Source organism: Gobius niger (genome assembly GCF_951799975.1).
Source record: "Gobius niger genome assembly, chromosome: 10".
NCBI lineage: Eukaryota > Metazoa > Chordata > Actinopteri > Gobiiformes > Gobiidae > Gobius > Gobius niger.
This window is the reverse complement of record NC_136861.1, coordinates 15,827,057-15,845,640: the sequence shown is the minus strand read 5'-3', so window position 1 is coordinate 15,845,640 and position 18,584 is coordinate 15,827,057. Positions and strand designations below refer to the sequence as shown.

The 18,584-nt window shown below is 42.5% G+C and overlaps 1 protein-coding gene across 1 annotated transcript in view; it reads left to right on the top strand.

The window, feature by feature from the left end:
- Positions 1 to 1,820: 1,820 nt before the first annotated feature.
- The window catches only part of asic2 (acid-sensing (proton-gated) ion channel 2), a 572,447-nt gene continuing 555,683 nt past the window's right edge, over positions 1,821 to 18,584 (top strand). The window contains exons 1-2 of the mRNA XM_079564463.1: positions 1,821 to 2,204; positions 2,660 to 3,277. Coding sequence (XP_079420589.1) covers positions 2,708 to 3,277 — 570 coding nt within the window. The 5' untranslated portion in view covers positions 1,821 to 2,204; positions 2,660 to 2,707. The remainder of the gene's footprint in view (positions 2,205 to 2,659; positions 3,278 to 18,584) is intronic.

The following is an 18,584-nucleotide window of genomic DNA, read 5'->3' as shown; positions in this document are numbered from 1 at the left end:
ATTGTGAAATATTAAATCCGTATAACCTGCATGTTAAAGGAATAGGCCACCGTTTTTGCATTCTGAGATGTGTTCTTACCTGAGGTTAGACGAGTTGATGCGTAACTGTCTGGTCTTTGTGCGTGCGCTCGGTCACGCAAATAGACGTTAGAATTTAGCCTCTCCCAGCATATTCCTACAGCTCCAAGCAGGGGTGAAGTTAGAAGCTACCAAGCTCTTCCACGTTTTCCCTATTGATGGCGAGACACGGCAGGTGAAAGTATTGATTTTTTCACGCAGTTGTCGAAGTGGAGATTTTTATCTATTTTCCTCCCTTTACATCGTAGTTTTCATGTCAGAGTATAAAAATGAGCCCATATAGTAGCTCCCACAGACTCCAAACTTTCCAGTCTTGGACTTAACAATATTTTGAAGGTTTTTCAGAGGGATTTTTTAATATCTAATTCCAAACCTGATTTATTCAGCCTTGAACCCAAAAAAACAGGCGGAATTTGAGTTTTTACAGATTTTTTCACTGATGATTAGTTTATTGAAAAACTAAACAATATATCCAACATCCCCTCTGAAAAAATCTTAGTTACTAATACGTCAATAAAATGAAACCATACATTTTATTCTGGCTCAATCCATTATTTACATTTCGTTGCCCAAAATAAAGGCAGTTTTGGCCATTTTCATGCACAGTATACCTTATATGTATATGAAAACATAAAATGACAGAAAAAATGCAATACATTTTTTTCTCATATTTATATCAGTGATGTTTAGCAAACGTTTCAAATTGATATCTCTACATTTAGTTTATTCCGCTATTCACCTGAAGTGTCTCGCCTTAAGTATAGAAATGTGTAAAGTTGCACGATCCAAGTCTAGTTACACAAGTGGAAAAAAAAAAGTACTACTGTATATTGTAAGGCGTAGTAATACCTTAGGAGCACTTAGACGTCCGCGCAGTAGAATCGAAGTCTTCCTAAGGTATTATTAACACTCACGTAACCGTATTTAAATAGGGAAAACGTGGAAGAGCTTGGTCGCTTCTAACTTCCCCCCCCTGTTTGGGTCCATGAGGAGAGGAGGAGAGGCTAAATGCAAACATGTTGTGGTGTTTTTGCGTGACTGAGCACACGCGTAGAGACCAAACAGGTACGCATCAACTCGTCTACGCTCAGGTAAGAACATATCTCAGTAGGCAAAAGCGGTGGCCTATTCCTTTTAAAAATGTGCGTGTTGGAATTGGGTCAGTAAAAATAATGCAATTTTATGATTGCAATGTTGAAGATGATTTTTAAATACTGCAGTTTTTCTCATCTGTGGCAGCCCTTCTGTCAACAGCATGCCCACTTTTTTCGCTAGCTCCATTTCTGTATCGATTACAAGTTGTGTTGCTCTGTATCCTGCATACATTGCCCCTGTAGAAGTCCATTACATGTGTTTGCATGCGTGCTGTAGCATGTCACTTCTCTCTCCCATGTGAGGCTTCTGTGTGACCACCGTGATGTGGCTCATCTCAGCTTTATTTTTAGTTGCACCCTATATATTTGTACGTCCCCCTCTCTCCATCTTCCCCTTCACAACCTACATCTCATGCTCTGTCCCTACTTCTGCTTCACTTCCCATGACATGTAACTCCCCCCCGACTGCCTCCCGAGTCCAATACCCACCACTGTCCCCCCCCCCCCCCCCCCCCCCCCCCCACTACCAGTACTATCAGGATTTCCACCATGCTCCCTGGCTTTTGCAACCATCCATCCATCACTTCCTTGTTGTGTGTCGCGATACCCGTAGCTTAAACAGCCAGAGAGTGGTTCAAAACGTATCGAGAAAAAACACTTTGCTTTGTGGAGTGCGAGCCTGAGTATACTGACTGTTTAGTCGTCTTTTCCCACCCCCCGCCTGCTTGCTTCTCTCTCTCCTCTCCTCTCCTCTCTTGCCTTTGCGAGCATGTGTGCGCGAATCCCATCTCCTGGCTGCTCCGTTGCCTCTCGCTGCCGCCACAGATGAGCGGAGAGAGAAAAGAGGGAAAGAAGAAGGAGCTTATGGATGTATCTTCTCAAAAAGAAACCGGGAGGAGTTTGGATCGGCACTCGAGGCTATTAACCCAGCGGCTCGCCTCCTCCTCGTCTTGTGTTTTTGTTCACGTGCGTGCTCTCGCTGCCACCGGCTCAATGACTTCTCGCTAGGCTGAAGCGGACAGAGGCGCTGAGGTTTGTCATGAGTTGGGGAGCACCTCGAGAGGCGCGTGCGTCCGTCTATGCGTACATGCATGGGAGACTTGTGGCTGTGTGTGTGTGTGTTTTATGCTGATGAGTGGCTTAAATACTCCGCTGTGATTGGCTCGCGGCTCTAAGTGGCTCTCACCTCGCGCTCCGAGTGTCAACGAGCCTGCACCTCTGGGATGTGTCACTGAAATCGAGCGGTCAGGAGAGGACGGGGGAGGCTTGGGGCGCAGGAAGTTTGAGATTAGAGTTAAAGGAGCATAGTCGCAGCATGTATGTCTCAGAATGGCGTTACATTAAACTGAGCAATAAAGTATGGTGTTGTACAAGTGTTGACAGAAGCATGAAAGGTTCATTGTAAAAGTCATTCTCCTTTGTCTACATCTGCTGCACTTAAGAAGACTCTATTTTTTTGAATATATTGACTTTCTGTCCTGCTGCAGGTGTAGGTGCACTTGTGGCTCCAGCGCTGAGGGGCTGCTGTGCTCATCATGGATCTGAAGGAGGCATGTGGCAGTCAGGGCAGTCAGGAGAGCAGCCTGCGGCCCACCTCCTGGCGGGCCTTTGCTCACTCCAGCACACTGCACGGCCTGCGCTTTGTGTTCCCCTATGGGCGGCCCTCTGTGCGCCGCTTCCTCTGGGCTCTGGTGCTGCTCGCCTGCGTGGGGCTGCTGGCTTTGGAGAGCGCCGAGCGGCTGGCCTATTTTCTCTCTTATCCCCATGTGACCAGTGTGGATGCAGTGGCGTCCAGCAGCCTGGTGTTCCCCGCGGTCACCATTTGTAACCTGAACGCCTATCGCTTCAGCCGCCTGACGCGCAACGACCTGTACCACGCCGGTGAGCTGCTGGCTCTGCTCGACGTGCACCTGGCCATCCCTCAGCCACACCTGGCCGAGCCGGACGTGCTGGCTTTCCTGGAGGAAAAATCCAACTTCACGGCTTACAAGCCCAAACCATTCAGCATGAAGGAGTTCATCGAGCGGGTCGGTCATGATATGAAGGAGATGATGCTCTACTGCCGCTACCAAGGCCACGAATGCAGCCCCGCGGACTTCAAAACGGTGAGTCACATTTATTATCCCAAATGTCACCTCAGCTCTGGGCTGCCGCGGTCTGCTCCAGTGAGTTGTCCAAGCTGTGTTCAGTTGCAAAGTTTTCTGAGAAGGCCAATGTATCTGCCGTCCGTGAAGTAAGTTGATGCAGGCTGATAGTTGCTCTTTCCCTCCCACGCCGCTGTGCTCCAGTCTCCTGCTGTGCTGCCTCTCCTGGGACTCAAGTGTTGAGCTGTTGTTGTTTTATTGCACACAGACCTCTACTTATTATTGTCCTTTACACTAAACACAAATGCATTACATGTATAGGCGCATTTTATCACAGCTGGCACTTCGGTTCTTCCCTAAACACCAAATGATTTTAATTTTAACAGGATTTGGGTGCTTGTCTGAATTGTTTATATTGAAAAGCGTGCAGCGATGATGCAGAACTTGTTTTGGCCCGATGCAGGTGTAGCTTTGATTACCTTTTTGTTTAGAGAACCTGTAATGCATTATGTAATACTTCTCTGTGGACTGGATTATGGCAGATGAAGACCAGGCTGTGCAGCACTGATTAAACACACAGATTTTATATTACCGGCATGCTTCCTAAAATGAGAAAGCTGAGGAGACTTTCATGTGAATTACTAATCTTTTAACAGCCCACTTGTTGGATATGTCCACGTACTTGGCTTCACTCTAAATTTCTTTAGAGAGGAGATGAAGAGCAGTCAGTTCTAGCCGAGCAAGACTGCTTTTGTTTGAGAAAATCCTCGCCATAGAAAACTTATGGTCTCACTAACTCTGGATGACTATTCAGATATACAGAGCGTATTTGATGGATTTCACAGCACACAGCGAGGACAATGTATCGCGAAGAGGTCCGATAAGTCAATGCCCCGAACTCGTAAACTCTTCTGAACAATTTAGCTTGTTCTGCTGTTTTCCTCGTAGTTCTGGGCAATCCATCTTCCAAGTTTAAGTTTTACGGGTGTTCATGGCTTTGCACAATTTGATATATGCGCAGTCTTCAGTAGATCTTTGAGCAAACTTTTTATACATAACTCGTAGGCTCAGGGCAAACACAATGTGTTATCGTTTACTCAACATTGCATTGATTATATTCCATCGAATTATATCAAAGTTTTGGTAAAGGTTGGAAATAGTGAAAGAGGAAACACCACACCTAACAAAAAGTAAATGTGGGAGTTTATGGCAGGTTTGTTTGAATTAATTAACATTCAATTGAAAGCTTTTACTAATCAAGCTTTCAATTTTCTTATTTTATGTCCCTAAATCCTTGCAGTTTCACGGGCAGTGCCGAGAACATGTCAAGTAGCATCATGTCACGTCTCAGCCTCAGCAGGACGTTCTATATTAAGCCCTATATAGCCATTTCTGCTGACTCAGATTTAATCCAACAAGATGCAGTGTGTTCGTTGGTCTGAAGGCGACCAGTGGAGCGTGCACAATGTAAACATCAGACGGATGCAGCGCTGCCTTTGGGGACCTGATTTACTTAATGAGCTGTTCATGCTGCGGTTATTAAGCATCCTACTGGGCTTTCGAATCTTCTTTTAATCAGACGCGGTTAATGGATAGGGGGCAGTTAAGGTCACAGAGGATCGCTTCACCTGATGTGTTTTTAATTGTGATATGATTTTGACAAGTAGTAGACCTCGCTCTCTCTCTCTCTCTGCCGTGGCTTGAGCAAGAGCAGTCGCAGAGCAGGTGCTGTCCATGAGGTTGGTGGGTCAAAACCCCGCCCCGGCTATTGCCTTCTGTTTTTGTGTCCTGGAGCAAAATGTTTGGTATCATTGTGGATGTAATTAAGTTAATTTTTTCAAGAAATATTGCTCATTAAGGTAGATTAGTGGTAGGCAACGTCAGGCCTGAGGGCTAAATCCGGCCCCTCCAGCACAGAAGCACTGGCAATCAGGATCATTTTGTGAAAGTACTGTCAATTGCTTTATTTATTATTATTTATTTTTTTAGCAGAATATTCAATTAAGTCATATATGATGTACAACGCTGGCATTAGTTGGGAGTGGTGCTTTACTTTGGCCTGCAATCCACCAAGCAAACTTGCCAACCCCTGACACTTGCACAAAAGAAAACTGTGAGGTTTCCTGCTACAGTGGTTGAATCACATTTTTATCGGTCATGCCGCCTTTGCTCGGCCCGATCCCGTCAGACCTCAGAAACTAAGCAGGAAGGGCCTGGTCGGTGCTAGGATGGGAGACCGGTTGGGAACACCAGGAAGCCTAGCGAATGTAGTGTGTGAGTGAGTGGTTGGTGGTGGTCAGAAGGGCCGATGGCGCAGACTGGTTGCCTCACCTCCGTCAGTCTACCCCAGGGCAGCTGTGCTTACAAAAGTAGCTTACCACCACCAAGCATGGAGTGAATGAATAATGTGATGTAAAGGGTCTTTGAGTGTCCAGAAAAGCGCAATATAAAACCAATGCATTATTATTAAACCCAGGGTTAAAAAATCAACAAACTTGTGGTCCTCATTGTGTTGTAGTAAAATGTATTTCGTAGATAAATGATGTAATCTCCAGCCTCATTGCGTAGCTCGATGCTTTCTTGCACAGATTTGAATTGGTTTCCCTGGAGTATCATCTATTTTCTTTGCCATAGAAGTTGTCACTAAGATATGTCTGAAATTATGTTTTTTTTTTTCATGATTCATCATTTTTTTGGGTTCTTGTCTTGCAAGAGTCCGTATTTGGCTCCTCTTAGAAATTCCATACTAGTCCATTTGCCATTTGACCTTTTGCGGTCGTAGTGTTTAAACTTTTATGAACTTGAAAAATGCATCACCAGAGCTTTTCCTGCTCGGATAGCTGACTATTATAGTGATGAAATCACGATGGGACTGCATTGTTTTCTAATATAAATCTTTTTAAAGAGCTTATTTGTATCCAACTCACTGAAACACATTTACAGTACTCTGTGCCCTGCAGCAGCAATAAGGACTGTCATAAATTAAACAGCAACGAAATCAAGGTCAAGTCATTGCACTTTCCTAATAAATTACATCAAATAGGAGCATTAACAGCACCAGGAAACCGAGCAGTGCAGCAAGGTTTCTCATGTTTATCCTTTTTTGCCGAATGTTAGAGACTTATCGTGGGCATGCTTCGTCTGTCACTGTTGTGGGTGGCTCTTGATAAAATTGGTCTTGCGTAATAGCATGCCATGTCGACCTCTTGTCTAAGGTTCGGATGAAATCGTGTTGACAGAAAGGCGACTTGAAGGCATGGTCCTCCTCTGTGCCCTCTGCCTGTTGCTGCTGCTCCCAAAAAACTGCCACTATGCTCTTCAGGACACACACGGTGGCTACAATGGCTTTGCAAGTAAAACCATTCTCCAAAATTGTGTCTTTTAAAGATGATATATTTATATACAAAAAAAATCACGCTTGGATGAGCTGCCTTTAGATAACTACAGCCGCGGAGGCACCAGACTGAATGCATACATGAATGAGCCTGTGCACAGGCCGACGGAGGAGGATACTCGAGGGACCCGAGTCAGCTTTTGAGTGACGACATGATGAATAACCGTGGGGAGTTTAGGGGACTCGGGACTCTGTGATGTGACTGATAGAACTGGAGCACAAAGCTGCACCAACCCAAGCAGTACTGCGCTCCACATCTACAGTATGTTTCTATGTTTCTGTCACTGTTATGTTTTCTCTTTCTGGATGTGGCACAATATTCTGATCTATTAAAAACACAGACTTCGTTTTTGATGGATCAGTTTGAATACGTTGTTTTTTTGCCTAATTTATGTTTAGTATTCAAATCTGTCAATGCAATAAGTATAGTATACATTAAGTTTTTATTACTGCCACGTACTTTGTGTGTACATTTTGTGCTTGTTTGTGTAAGTGTAGCTGTATACTGGACCTCGTCACTTCTATTTCAACCTGAAAAGACTCACAGAAGCGAGGAGGCAATTAGGAGAGCTTTATTGGACATGAATCATCAAATAGTGAACTAATGATACGTAAATACATGAGCATGATGCATGAATGGAGTATAGTCTTCCCCCGGGAGTCTGGACACGGGTGGTGGCAGAGGACGAGCCTGGGCGAGCAGGAGACGACGAGCCTCGATGAGCAGAGTAGAGGTGAGGTCAGGTGGAAGAGGGGCGGAGGAGGGTCGCAACACAGCCGGAAATGGATGAGGTGCGGATCGAGATGAGATGATGAATTATTTCTCAAGGAAAATGGTGTATAATTGATACAGTCATGTGAGAGACAGACCCACTCGAGTGTGAAAAGCGCCTTAAAAACCCTTAAATGAAAACTTGGGCAACTTGTTGTAATTTTCTTAATTAGGTCCTAATTTGGCCTTGTTTTGTTCCTGGTGTTGTCTTGTGAACTAGCCTTTTTACCATCCTGAAGTGCCTATTGATTATGTGTCTGTTGATTCTGTTAAGCAAAAAGAATCCTTCGCGCATCCTTCGGTGTGTGTTTCTTTTTTCTGTGTTTAATTTTTCTGAAAACATCCAAGTGTGTCTCATTGATTTATACTTCTAGGTGAGCACATCGGCAGCCTATCTGACATGATTCATTCTAAATAAGTACTAAAGTGCGCTCCTCGTTCAAGGATGCCAAAAATGATAGCGTGAGATTGGAGCCAAAGCAACACCTTCTCATCCAGGCTGAGAAAGTAAATAACACGGGCTATTACTGCCTTTTAGACTCTCCCAGGTTTGTCTAAGGATATCATTACGCTGGAGGAGACGGAGCGAATTCATGTCACTGACTTTGTTTACAAAACTTTTCTATGCTGTATTAGGGCTGCCAATTCTTTTTTATACTCTCTGCACCAAAAAACATGTGAAGTGCATTGCAGAGCTATTGAAAAAGTAATGGCTAAATCAAAGACTAGGGAGTTTTCGCGACTGAACTTAAAGCCACAACGCGGAACATGCGCTGGTAGTTAAACAAACAGACCAGAGATATCAAACCTGCTCCTCTTTTGGCTGTGGGTTAACACAATAAAGCATTTGTGAGAGGACCTAATGTATTTAATCTCTTGTCCAGCCTGAGTAATCAAGGCAAAGCAAAGCAGCAACGTCTCCATGGAGACGGGTTGTTGATGTCCCGCTCCCAGCGAAGTAATGAGTCTGGTCTATGGAGAATGTGAACCTGTTCATAATGAAGAGACATGTTTTTGGGGTATTTCTCACCAAGGAAAACACTTGTAATGAAGTAAATGCTTACATTTTATTCTATACGAGCAATCACGATCACAATCTGTCTTTACATCCGGGGGCTGTGATAGGCAATTTAATGTTTGAGATAGATAGTTCTGTGATGGAGAAGCATTCACAAACAGGGCATTGCTTCCCTTGTGCTGTAACAGATGGGCGTTACAGGTCTGGATGCATCAGCTGTTTGCCTGCCATTCACCAAAAAGTCTGTTAAAAATTGTGGAAGTAAACGGCGATTGTTTGTATTTACTGGGCAAAATGTCTTGTAATAGTATTTAATGATATATTAATGATAATAATAATAATAATTATTATTATTATCATGACCAGCACCAACCGCTCGCTCACTCACTGCATTCACCCAGGGTTCCTGGTGTTCCCATTCAAGTACTGCCAGGCACTTCTCTGCTTAGCTTCCGAGTTTGGACGGGATCGGGCAGAGCAAAGGCGGTATGACCACTTTTAACAAGGACCAAAGACACAACTCCTTGTAAATCTACAAAAATAAAAAAACACCAGAATTCCCTGGGTTCCCTAAGATATTGTTGAAATTATTGAATTTGAATTACATGGATGATTTGCCAACAGTGTAAACTGTACCACAGTTTGACAACTGTATTAGACAGTTAATGTGGTAGTTCTTGATTTATTATAAAGTCAATAAAATATTCGGCATATGCCAGAATGTCTTAGAGAACACATCCAGCCGAAATACTACACACTCCTCTCTGTAGTTACTCTCGCAAACACATCTTCTAATATAATTTCCCTGACTGTGACTGTGCGTGGCTCACCATGTGATTTGTCTCATTGCAGGTGCATTAGCTGATTGTTGTGTGGCGGTGGGCAGGTGTAGTGTTTTCATTTGTGAAGCTGAGACCAGGGCTTTTGTGTTGGTAGCTTTTCTCCTGTGTGATTATGGCCATGATTAGACACTGATTGATTACACTGACGGGTCACAGCGCTGGCTGCCAGACTGAATCATCTCTGTGTGTCTGGACTGTGCCTCAGCTGCATCTCCTCGGCACATGTTGTACTGTATAGAGATCTATGACGCACAACATTATCCTTCTCATGAGCCGTAACGCTGCAGATTTAACCTTTTTAAGGTATTTGATGATAATCCCTAACATGATAATTTTCCTACATGTAATTGGTTATTAAATCCTATCTTGACCTTAAAGGTTTATTCAAAGTTTCTCCTGGCCTTTCTTTCTCATTAACATGCAGCATACTGTCGCCCCTCGTAGGGATGGCCGGATCGATGCCACATTATCGATATATATCAATAACCAAACAGCTACTTTTTAAGTATCGATATTGTGCAGAAAGTATTGATACTAATTTGCATATGTAAAAAGAAGGCGTGGCAGTAAGTTTATATACAAAAGGATTATTTATTTCTTTTTTTTGAGCCAAAAAAGTCCACAGCAGCAGAGGATTGAACTGAGCAGTATATAGTGTATTAATACATGTTCCAGATAAACCATGATTTAGTGCAGTTTTGTTTTGTTTTCGTCACAGGTCAGTCCCATAGTTTTGGCCTAAGCTGATCCTTCATGTCCTGGCTTCTCGAGGCTGCATCACTTTAGCACATGTACACGGTTTTATCTTTTTAAACTCTGCACTTTAGTCGACTGCTGGATCATCCTTCGACAGTACAGTCCTTCAGTAGATCACACTTGGGTGTAATGGCTAATTGCTTTTGCAGAACCCAGCTGGCACTGCCCGAGTCTGTGCCCTCATCTCTGGACTGGTGATTCTGGATTGGATTTATCTCGCTGTTAGCCCTAAAGGCACACAAACCTCCCGGGTAGAATCCAAGGTCTAATCTGTCCTCTCCCCCCCTGTTTCCGGCGCTCTTTTTCCATTTTAGATCTATTTCTCAACATTGGAAAGCCCAGTGCATCACATCAGGCTTTAGCGGATGGGCTGTATTAATCACTAATGTGGCATTATCATGGCATTTTCATATCCCCTGCGGGTATACTGTCTGAATGTTTTAAAGGGCACGGAAAGTACCGCTGCCACCCACGTTCAGCGCTGCAGCACCTGGAGAGCCACAGACCTGTTAAACAGAGACTGGAAGGCAGCCACCGACCGGCAGCTCTGAGGACGTGCTTATGTGGTAAACACTGCAGCTGTCGGCAGACCCAGATTATGGTCATGATGCAGTGTGTCTCTCCTCTGCCATGTTTCTGCTGCTATTGCCTCTCACCGGCAAACGAAAGGGTTAGAGCTAAAATTACACAGCAATTCAATCAGAGTGGCTTTGCATCTGTGAGATCTTTCGCTATTTTTTTTGGACGCATTTATTATAAAATAAAATGCAGTCTGCAACCATGTGGTTTATATTTCAGTCTTTTCCTCAAAGTTTGCTCCTGGATTTGTTTGTAATGAGCACTGTGAAGCGAATCTTGATTTGAAAATAAAAAATTGCACCAACCATTGTTCAGACTTGCTGGAATCCCTCTTAATGAAAACATAAACCTAGCTGTGTTTTATGCTGCTTTGCTCTGACACGTTTCCATCGCTGCTGTTCTGCTGCGAGACATGGTTCAGCACTTGCCCTTTTCTCTGACAGCTATGAATACAGTTATGTTCTTGTCAAAATAAAACCACTTTGACGCCCCTTATTCAACATTCAGACATATTGAAGAGATGATGATGAAGAAAACTGCTCTGTCCTGCTAATTTATATTTAGATTATATAGTCTACAATTAAGCCCTTTTATAAGTATTATCATTATTTTTATTATTTATTTATGTTTTAAAAATTCCTTGTGTGCTCTCAAAAGTAAAACTTCTCATCCCCTTGAGCTCTGCTGTGATTGACAGCCGTCTCCATGGAGACTCAAGGAGAAAGGGGTGGAGTTACATGTTACATGTTTTCTTGTCTCCGCGCTAGTGGGATATTGGCAGGGCTGAAAGGATCAGACCAGAGGAAACTCACTCGCGCACAACGAAAACACCAGGCTGCAGAGATAGTTAGAAAGTCACTGGGTTCTCTACTGGCGTCATTTTCGCTACGGAGCGTCTGACACGCTGCTAAACTGGCAGCATAGCACACGTGAGGGGGACATGGAGCAGCGGACACGATTTTACGATTTAGACATTTTTCACATCGCCTGTTTTTAATCAAATGAATTAGATTTATCGCCCAACCCTATTTACAATGCTATTTTCATACAATAATTGTAATATTAGTACAGTATTTTCCGAACTATAAGTCGCACCAGCCAAAAATAATATGCATAATGAAGAAGAAAAAAACAAACAAGTCGCTATTACCATGGAGATCCGCTATCTTTGCAGATGTTAGCATACATTTTCCATTGACTAACATTAGCTAAAAACAGTATAAAAAGTGGAGAAAACAGCCATGGAACAGCACCGTCAGCTGCTTTGAGTTACGGCTGGTAAATACATCTAATACACCGTGGTGTCCAAATCTTTTAATGTGAACAATAACATAGTAGTAATAGTATTTTAACTTTTAAAATCTCCATTAGTTTATACTTGCTGCTAATCACATGATGCTTAGCGATATGAAATCACATTCCTGAACTCTATATAAGTCTAGCGTTTGTGTTCAGTCTTAGCAGATACTGGTGCTGGCCTAGAGCACCCTCTAGCGGCTGTCAGTGTGAAAATAGCGAACATGTGAAATTATATATTTTGATGTATAAGTCGCACCTGAGTATAAGTCACACCCCCAGCCAAACTATGAAAAAAAGTGCGACTGTATTGTTCTCAAATTGTGCTCATGAAAGAAAAGGGATTGAATATAGGATGTTTTATAATACTTTCTGTGTATGGAAAGTAGACTCTATCACCAGGGGCTGTGTCAATAGCTTTGTCAAGAGCTTTCTAACAAATTGTCAAAGTAGAATGGCTCAGAATGGGTCCAGTACTTTTATAAACTTTAAAAAGGAAACAAAAAAAACACACAGATAGAACCACTTTTTGCTGCATGAATGAAGAAAAGTACAACCCCAATTAGATACTGTATATTTTTTTATCCACAAGCAAACAGTGTTAAAACATGGTTAAACGTGTCATGTCTAGTTGTCCACTTTAAGATGCATTATTACTCAGCTGATAACTCAAATTGCCTTTTGCTTCAGTTCTGTTGATGTGGACATAGAGTCACGGCTGAGATTGTGTGTGTGTGTGTGTGTGTGTGTGTGTGAGAGTAGAGGAGGCTGAGAATGGCTCACTATATCAGCAGCCTCTTCATCACATCCACCGACAGAGTGAACAGAGTGGACAGAGGAGGCGGAGGAGCTGCGCCGCTGTCTGCTCCAGACGCCATTTAAACATGTGTGCAGTAACTTGCATGAGGTCACGGAGGGCTATACCTTTTTGTGCTTCACTTCCTCAGCAGATATCGACTGTAGTCCCAAAATTAAAGGTCAACTGGATTGTTGACCTGCTTTTTTTGTGTGGATACTGCTGTTGTGTGACCACGTAGAGTTTTTTTTTCATCGTCTTAAATGAAAAGGCAATATTTTACGTCTTCCTTTTGAGAATGTTTATGGCAGGGTTAGGCAAGTTTGCGTTGTGGAGGGCCGATTTTCATCACTGCCAAAACACCAATTACTTTAGGCTCACCTTAGTAGCCTAAAGTAAATAACTTTTTTTCAACAAATGCCAATGTTTTACATCAGTGCTTCTCAAGTGGTATGGCTTCGGGACCCGCCGTTACCTTACGACGGTTTTGCTCTAATTCTCAGGCGAGCCGAGTTTTGTCGAGTCGTGGTTAGTGGAAGCCAGTTGCATGGAGTTAGGGGGGGAGGGGGGGTCATGACTGGACTCTAGTTCGAATCATGTAGTGTGGGCAGCAGAAAGACGTGACTAGACTAGACTTTTTTAGCCCGATTTTCTTGGACGCACGAGAAAAACGTGGGTGATTTTACCGTTTCGAATGTGAACACACAGAATGCAGCGCCCAATGACAGAGCGATATAAAGACAGAAAAACGCGCCTCCCTTCTCATTTCTGTCAAAACAGCGGCACAAACAACTCATTTCATGGCCACAGCCCCACACGAAACGGTCCGTCTCCTTTTCTTATTAAATCCACTGAAATACATCCTGCTTCCTCCTGTTGAAGTAGCAGTAGCCTAGCACTGCGATGTTGTGACATTGTTGACACCGTTGACCAATCGGAACACGCACATGTTTTCCCATGCTCACAAGTAGTGTGTGCTGACCTTTAGGATGACAAACCATGACCCAAATAGAACTGTAATTTGCCATATATCTAATAAAATATTGTATTTTCCTCACATGTTTTCATTGAACAAGCGGTAGATATGCTTTTAAGAGATCATCAGACTCCCGTGTGTTTCCATGCAGTTTCAGATGGAAAATCTTGAGAAAAAAGTTCAATATTAGGCTTGCGACCTACTGAAAATGGTTCCACAATCCACTTTTGGGTCCCGACCCACCATGCAGTTGAGAATCACTGTTTTACATTATGTATGACCAAGTGGTATGTTCTGCCAGGAAACATTTTAAATACTGACACTATTTCTCACATTTTTAGAGTACTTTAGTTAAGGTATTTGATCTCTTATTGGCATAATATTTGTCAAAATCATCTTGAGGGCCAGAAGTTCTGTGCTTGTGAGCCGGATTTGGCCCCTGGGCCTGACGTTGCCTACCCCTGGGATTTATGGGATTGGCTCTTCTTCTGTTTGTTTGTGACTCTCAGGCTTTGATGAACAGACCAGAAGTGAAAGGCATTGAAGAGCGAGTTGGACTTGATCTCGCATCGCTGGGGGTGGAACAGTGTCGGGTATACTGTATGTGCTGAAGCCTTATTAGCCTGGCCTATAAAACTATAAAACCTCACACAAAAGCTGAGGTTTTATAGAGAAGGATGGTAAAGCACTCTAGTCATTAGTTTGCTCTCCAGCGGCTAGAGTCTCCTGGTGCCACTTTTTCCCAAGATGATCCTTTACAATACCTAGGCTCTGAGTAGCTGCCCACACCTCATGATTGAACAGCTATGCCTGTAAAATTACACACAAAAAAGTGCATTACGCATGACAAGCAATGCCATGAGCTGTGAGTCACGCAGCTTCATTTTGTTATTCTTCCACTCTAAAGATGAAAAGAACAAGTAGGTAACTAAAATCATTTTCTGAGTTTATTAATTTTGTGAGTGTTTTCAGAGCCTCCAGAGTCTGTACTTTATCAGCTCTGGATGCTAGTGTAGTATTAGCTTGCATCGGTGTGCCCTTCTTTAGAAAAAGTCAGCATGGTATTGGATTGATGTACTACTCGCGGATACCAGGAAAATCTAGTGCCAGGCTGGTCTGTTGATTTGAGAATACTATTAGAGTGGTATGTGCTGTCGGTAGGTTGAATTTCCTTGAATGTAGGGCTGTCCCCGACCAAAGATTTGCATGGTCGACCAAAAACTTGCTCTGAGCAGCGATTAGTCGACCATAAGGGGGCGTGGCATGACGCTGACAAAACTACAACTTTTCTGCTGTAACTATTGTTTATACATAGAAGCAACGTCAACATAACCTGGCTAACGCCAGACTGCAGTGTGCGCTCCGCACGCGTGGTTCTGTGTGACGTCCTCTCAGGCTGTTTAATTTCTTCGACTTTTGCGCTGTACGGTGTAGTACCGTGGTGAAGTTCACGTTGTGCGGAGCTCCTCGACGTATATATCTCGGAAAAAGCCAGAATGAAGCCGAGAAAGACACAGCAGGTCTGTGAGCTGCGGACCCTTACGTTAGAGCTACTTTCGGTTTTGTTCTTCCGTGTGTCAGTAGCGCCACAGACAGAGGACACAGGCGTCAGACTCGCGTATCGGCTATTTCACTATAGAACCAGGTATTTGAGGTTTAAACAACTGTAGAAGTCTAGCCTATAAGGCAACATTTCGCCAAGACACAGAGCCCCTGATCTCAGCTGCTTATGTGCACACAGGAGCGGCGTTCTCCTGTCCTCATTTCTCTCCTCAATGTTTTTTATTTTGCAAAAGCATTTTACACAAACAATTCAAACATCACTCTGTCTGTAAAACTTTATATCTGTTTTTATAATGAAATATTAGCCCAAGGTAAAAGATAGATCTGCCACAGGCCTCTGGTGTTATGTAAATATAGCATCTTTTTTGTTGCAAAAGTGCGTGCATTTAGCCGACCAATGAAAATCGTCGACTAAACGACCAAAAGGGGGCAGCCCTACTTGTATCATTGTCTCTCTGTGTGTAATATTAGTATCACAAGAGCTTGTTGCGTGCCATAAAAATCAATCAGTTTTGGGACACTGAAAGATTTTGTAACATTCTGTCCATTTGTATTGTCTTTTTTTTTCTCTTCCAAATTGGCAGTAAGGTTTGTTCAACTTCTTTTTATTAGAAGATCTTCTATTATACGGGTTTACTCTCTTCATTCATCAACATTGACTCTGATGTCGAGTCATACAACTAATCACTGTCCCATTCTTTCATTCTGGCAGTTTTAGAGTCAGCAATTTCGACTATTATTGCCTTTGTTTGGATGAAGGGAAGAACAGAGAGATCTCACTGTCACAAAGGAGGGACACGCTGAGCCTAAAAGCGCGCTGACCGCCAGTGAGAGATATCCCTAAAACTCTTTGTCTCCCCAGTCTGCCCAGTGACTTGTATCAAGGACAAGCTGAAATAGGCAACAGAACAGCCTTGTGCTCTTGGGGCCAATGCCTGTGATTTAAGTCCCGCTGAACTGCAGTGAAGTGTTATTTGACAAAAAGAGCGCACATCGTCCTGACACCAGTGACACAGGACCCTTCACTCCGGGACAGGTCCACTCTCACTGCAGAGAGGGAGGGAACTTCATTTATGTCAAAGTTGACCGGACGCCAAAGTCCAGTTACGTCACGCAGGCAACACTGAAAACAACAAACATAAAGTACATTTGTTGTTTCCCCAAATTAGCTATAGTTACTTGGGCTGGATATAAGACACTCTCAGAAGAACTAAGCCTGCAAATCAGGGCTGAAACAACTAAACGACAATTTAAACATCACTCTGTCTGTAAAACTTTATATCTGTTTTTATAATGAAATATCAGGGCTGAAACAACTAATCGACAATTCAAACATCACTCTGTCTGTAAAACTTTATATCTGTTTTTATAATGAAATATTAGCCCAAGGTAAAAGATAGATCTTTCACAGGCCTCTGGTGTTATGTAAATATAGCATCTTTTTTGTTTCAAAAGTGCGTGCATTTAGTCGACCAATGAAAATCGTCGACTAAACGACCAATATATGACACTCTCAGAAGAACTAAGGCTGTAAATCAGGGCTGAAACAACTAATCGACAATTCAAACATCACTCTGTCTGTAAAACTTTATATCTGTTTTTATAATGAAATATCAGGGCTGAAACAACTAATCGATTAATCAACAAGTAATCGATTAATCGACAACTAATCGATTAATCGACAACTAATCGATTAATCGACAACTAATACGAGCGATCGCGATGTCGTCACATCCGTTGGCCGTGGTAGGCATTTTACATTTTCATATTTGATAAACATTTGATTAAAATCCTATAATCAGCAAAAACAATGTCCATAAACAGGGCATTGCTTCTCTTGCGCTGTAACAGATCTATCAGTTTATAAAACCGAGTTAGAGGCCTGTGTGCATCAGCTGTTGCCTACCATTCACCAAAACATCTGGCGAAAATTGCGGAAGTAAACAATAACAGCGATCGCTCTTATCGATTAATCGACAACTAATCGATTATTGAAATAGTTAACAACTATTTTAGTAATCGATTAATTGTTTTCTAGTAAACACAGCCTCAAATAGAGCAAAAGTTGGTGTCTGCAGTGTTTTGTACATTGTAAATTTCATAAATATCTGTCTCATCCCATCAGAAGCAGAATTAGCACAAAGTGTCTCCTACAAACGTCCACTTTAAGTTTAGTCGGGATATTCAAAGGAAAATGAAGTCCAATCGATAAATTGTTTAATTAAACCCAGCCCTAATAGTTACTGATATACTCCAAACAGCCGTTTTTATTTTTGCTTGTTGCAAACTAAACAAAGCCGTTTTTGACTTCTAAATACATAACTAAATAAACATAATATTGTTTTGTCCATGTTCAGACCAGTTTTATTCTTGTTTTTCCTGATCCAGACCTGGTTTACGCCTCATTTGTCATGTTTTGTCTGTGGTTTATCCCTTTTACTATTAATGTATTCACTATTGTTATTTCTATTAGATTTTGTGAGATGTCATATTCAACTTGTAGAATAAATATGAATAAAATGGATACTTAATACGCTCTAATTAAGAAACTTCTGCTGCCAAATTCGAAAGCGCTGCAGAAAAGTTCCTGTTACTTATTTATATGCGTCGAGTGTCCAAACGCCAATGCCAGCGTTCCTCTAATTAGCAGTTTAGCTTCTTCCTGTCTGCAGAAAGACGACACAATAAGCCCAAAGCTGCCTCTCTCAGGTCCAAAGATTTTCAAGGCATTTTCACTGAGTGAGAGTATATGCTCACAGACAAGGCACAAAGGAATATCTTTAAAGAAGGCTTTGTACTTCTCAGCACCAGTCACGTCTGACTTGCTGAGGCTTAGATTAAAATTAAATTATATAGAAAAGACTGGGACGCGAGACGACAGAACGGCGAGGAGGTCTTGTGCCACTAAAGACTGCATTTATGTAAAAGCACATGTTGTACCGTTTAACAGGAATTCGAGAAGTGCAGCTCTTAGCAGACGGTATGCTGCGAGCTTGTGCTGATTATGTTGGAGCAGGATCACAGATAAGTCACAATAGCGCAGATAATCCATGGGGCATCTTCATTCCTCCACAGAAATGCCACTGGCTGTGTCTTTCTTTGGCTGTTGCAGTCAGAAAAACGAGTTGAAGGTGTTTTGTAATTATGTATTACGTTACGCCATGTTGTGTTCAACCAATTATTGATCATGTCTTGTATCATGCAATGCTGGTAATGTTTTAAAGAAAAATTCTCAACAAGGTGCATTGGCTGCCGGTGGGCTTTAGAGTTGATTTTAAAATTATTTTATTTACCTTTACATGTTTAAAGGGGCTAGTTGCAAGTTAGTCATTTTGT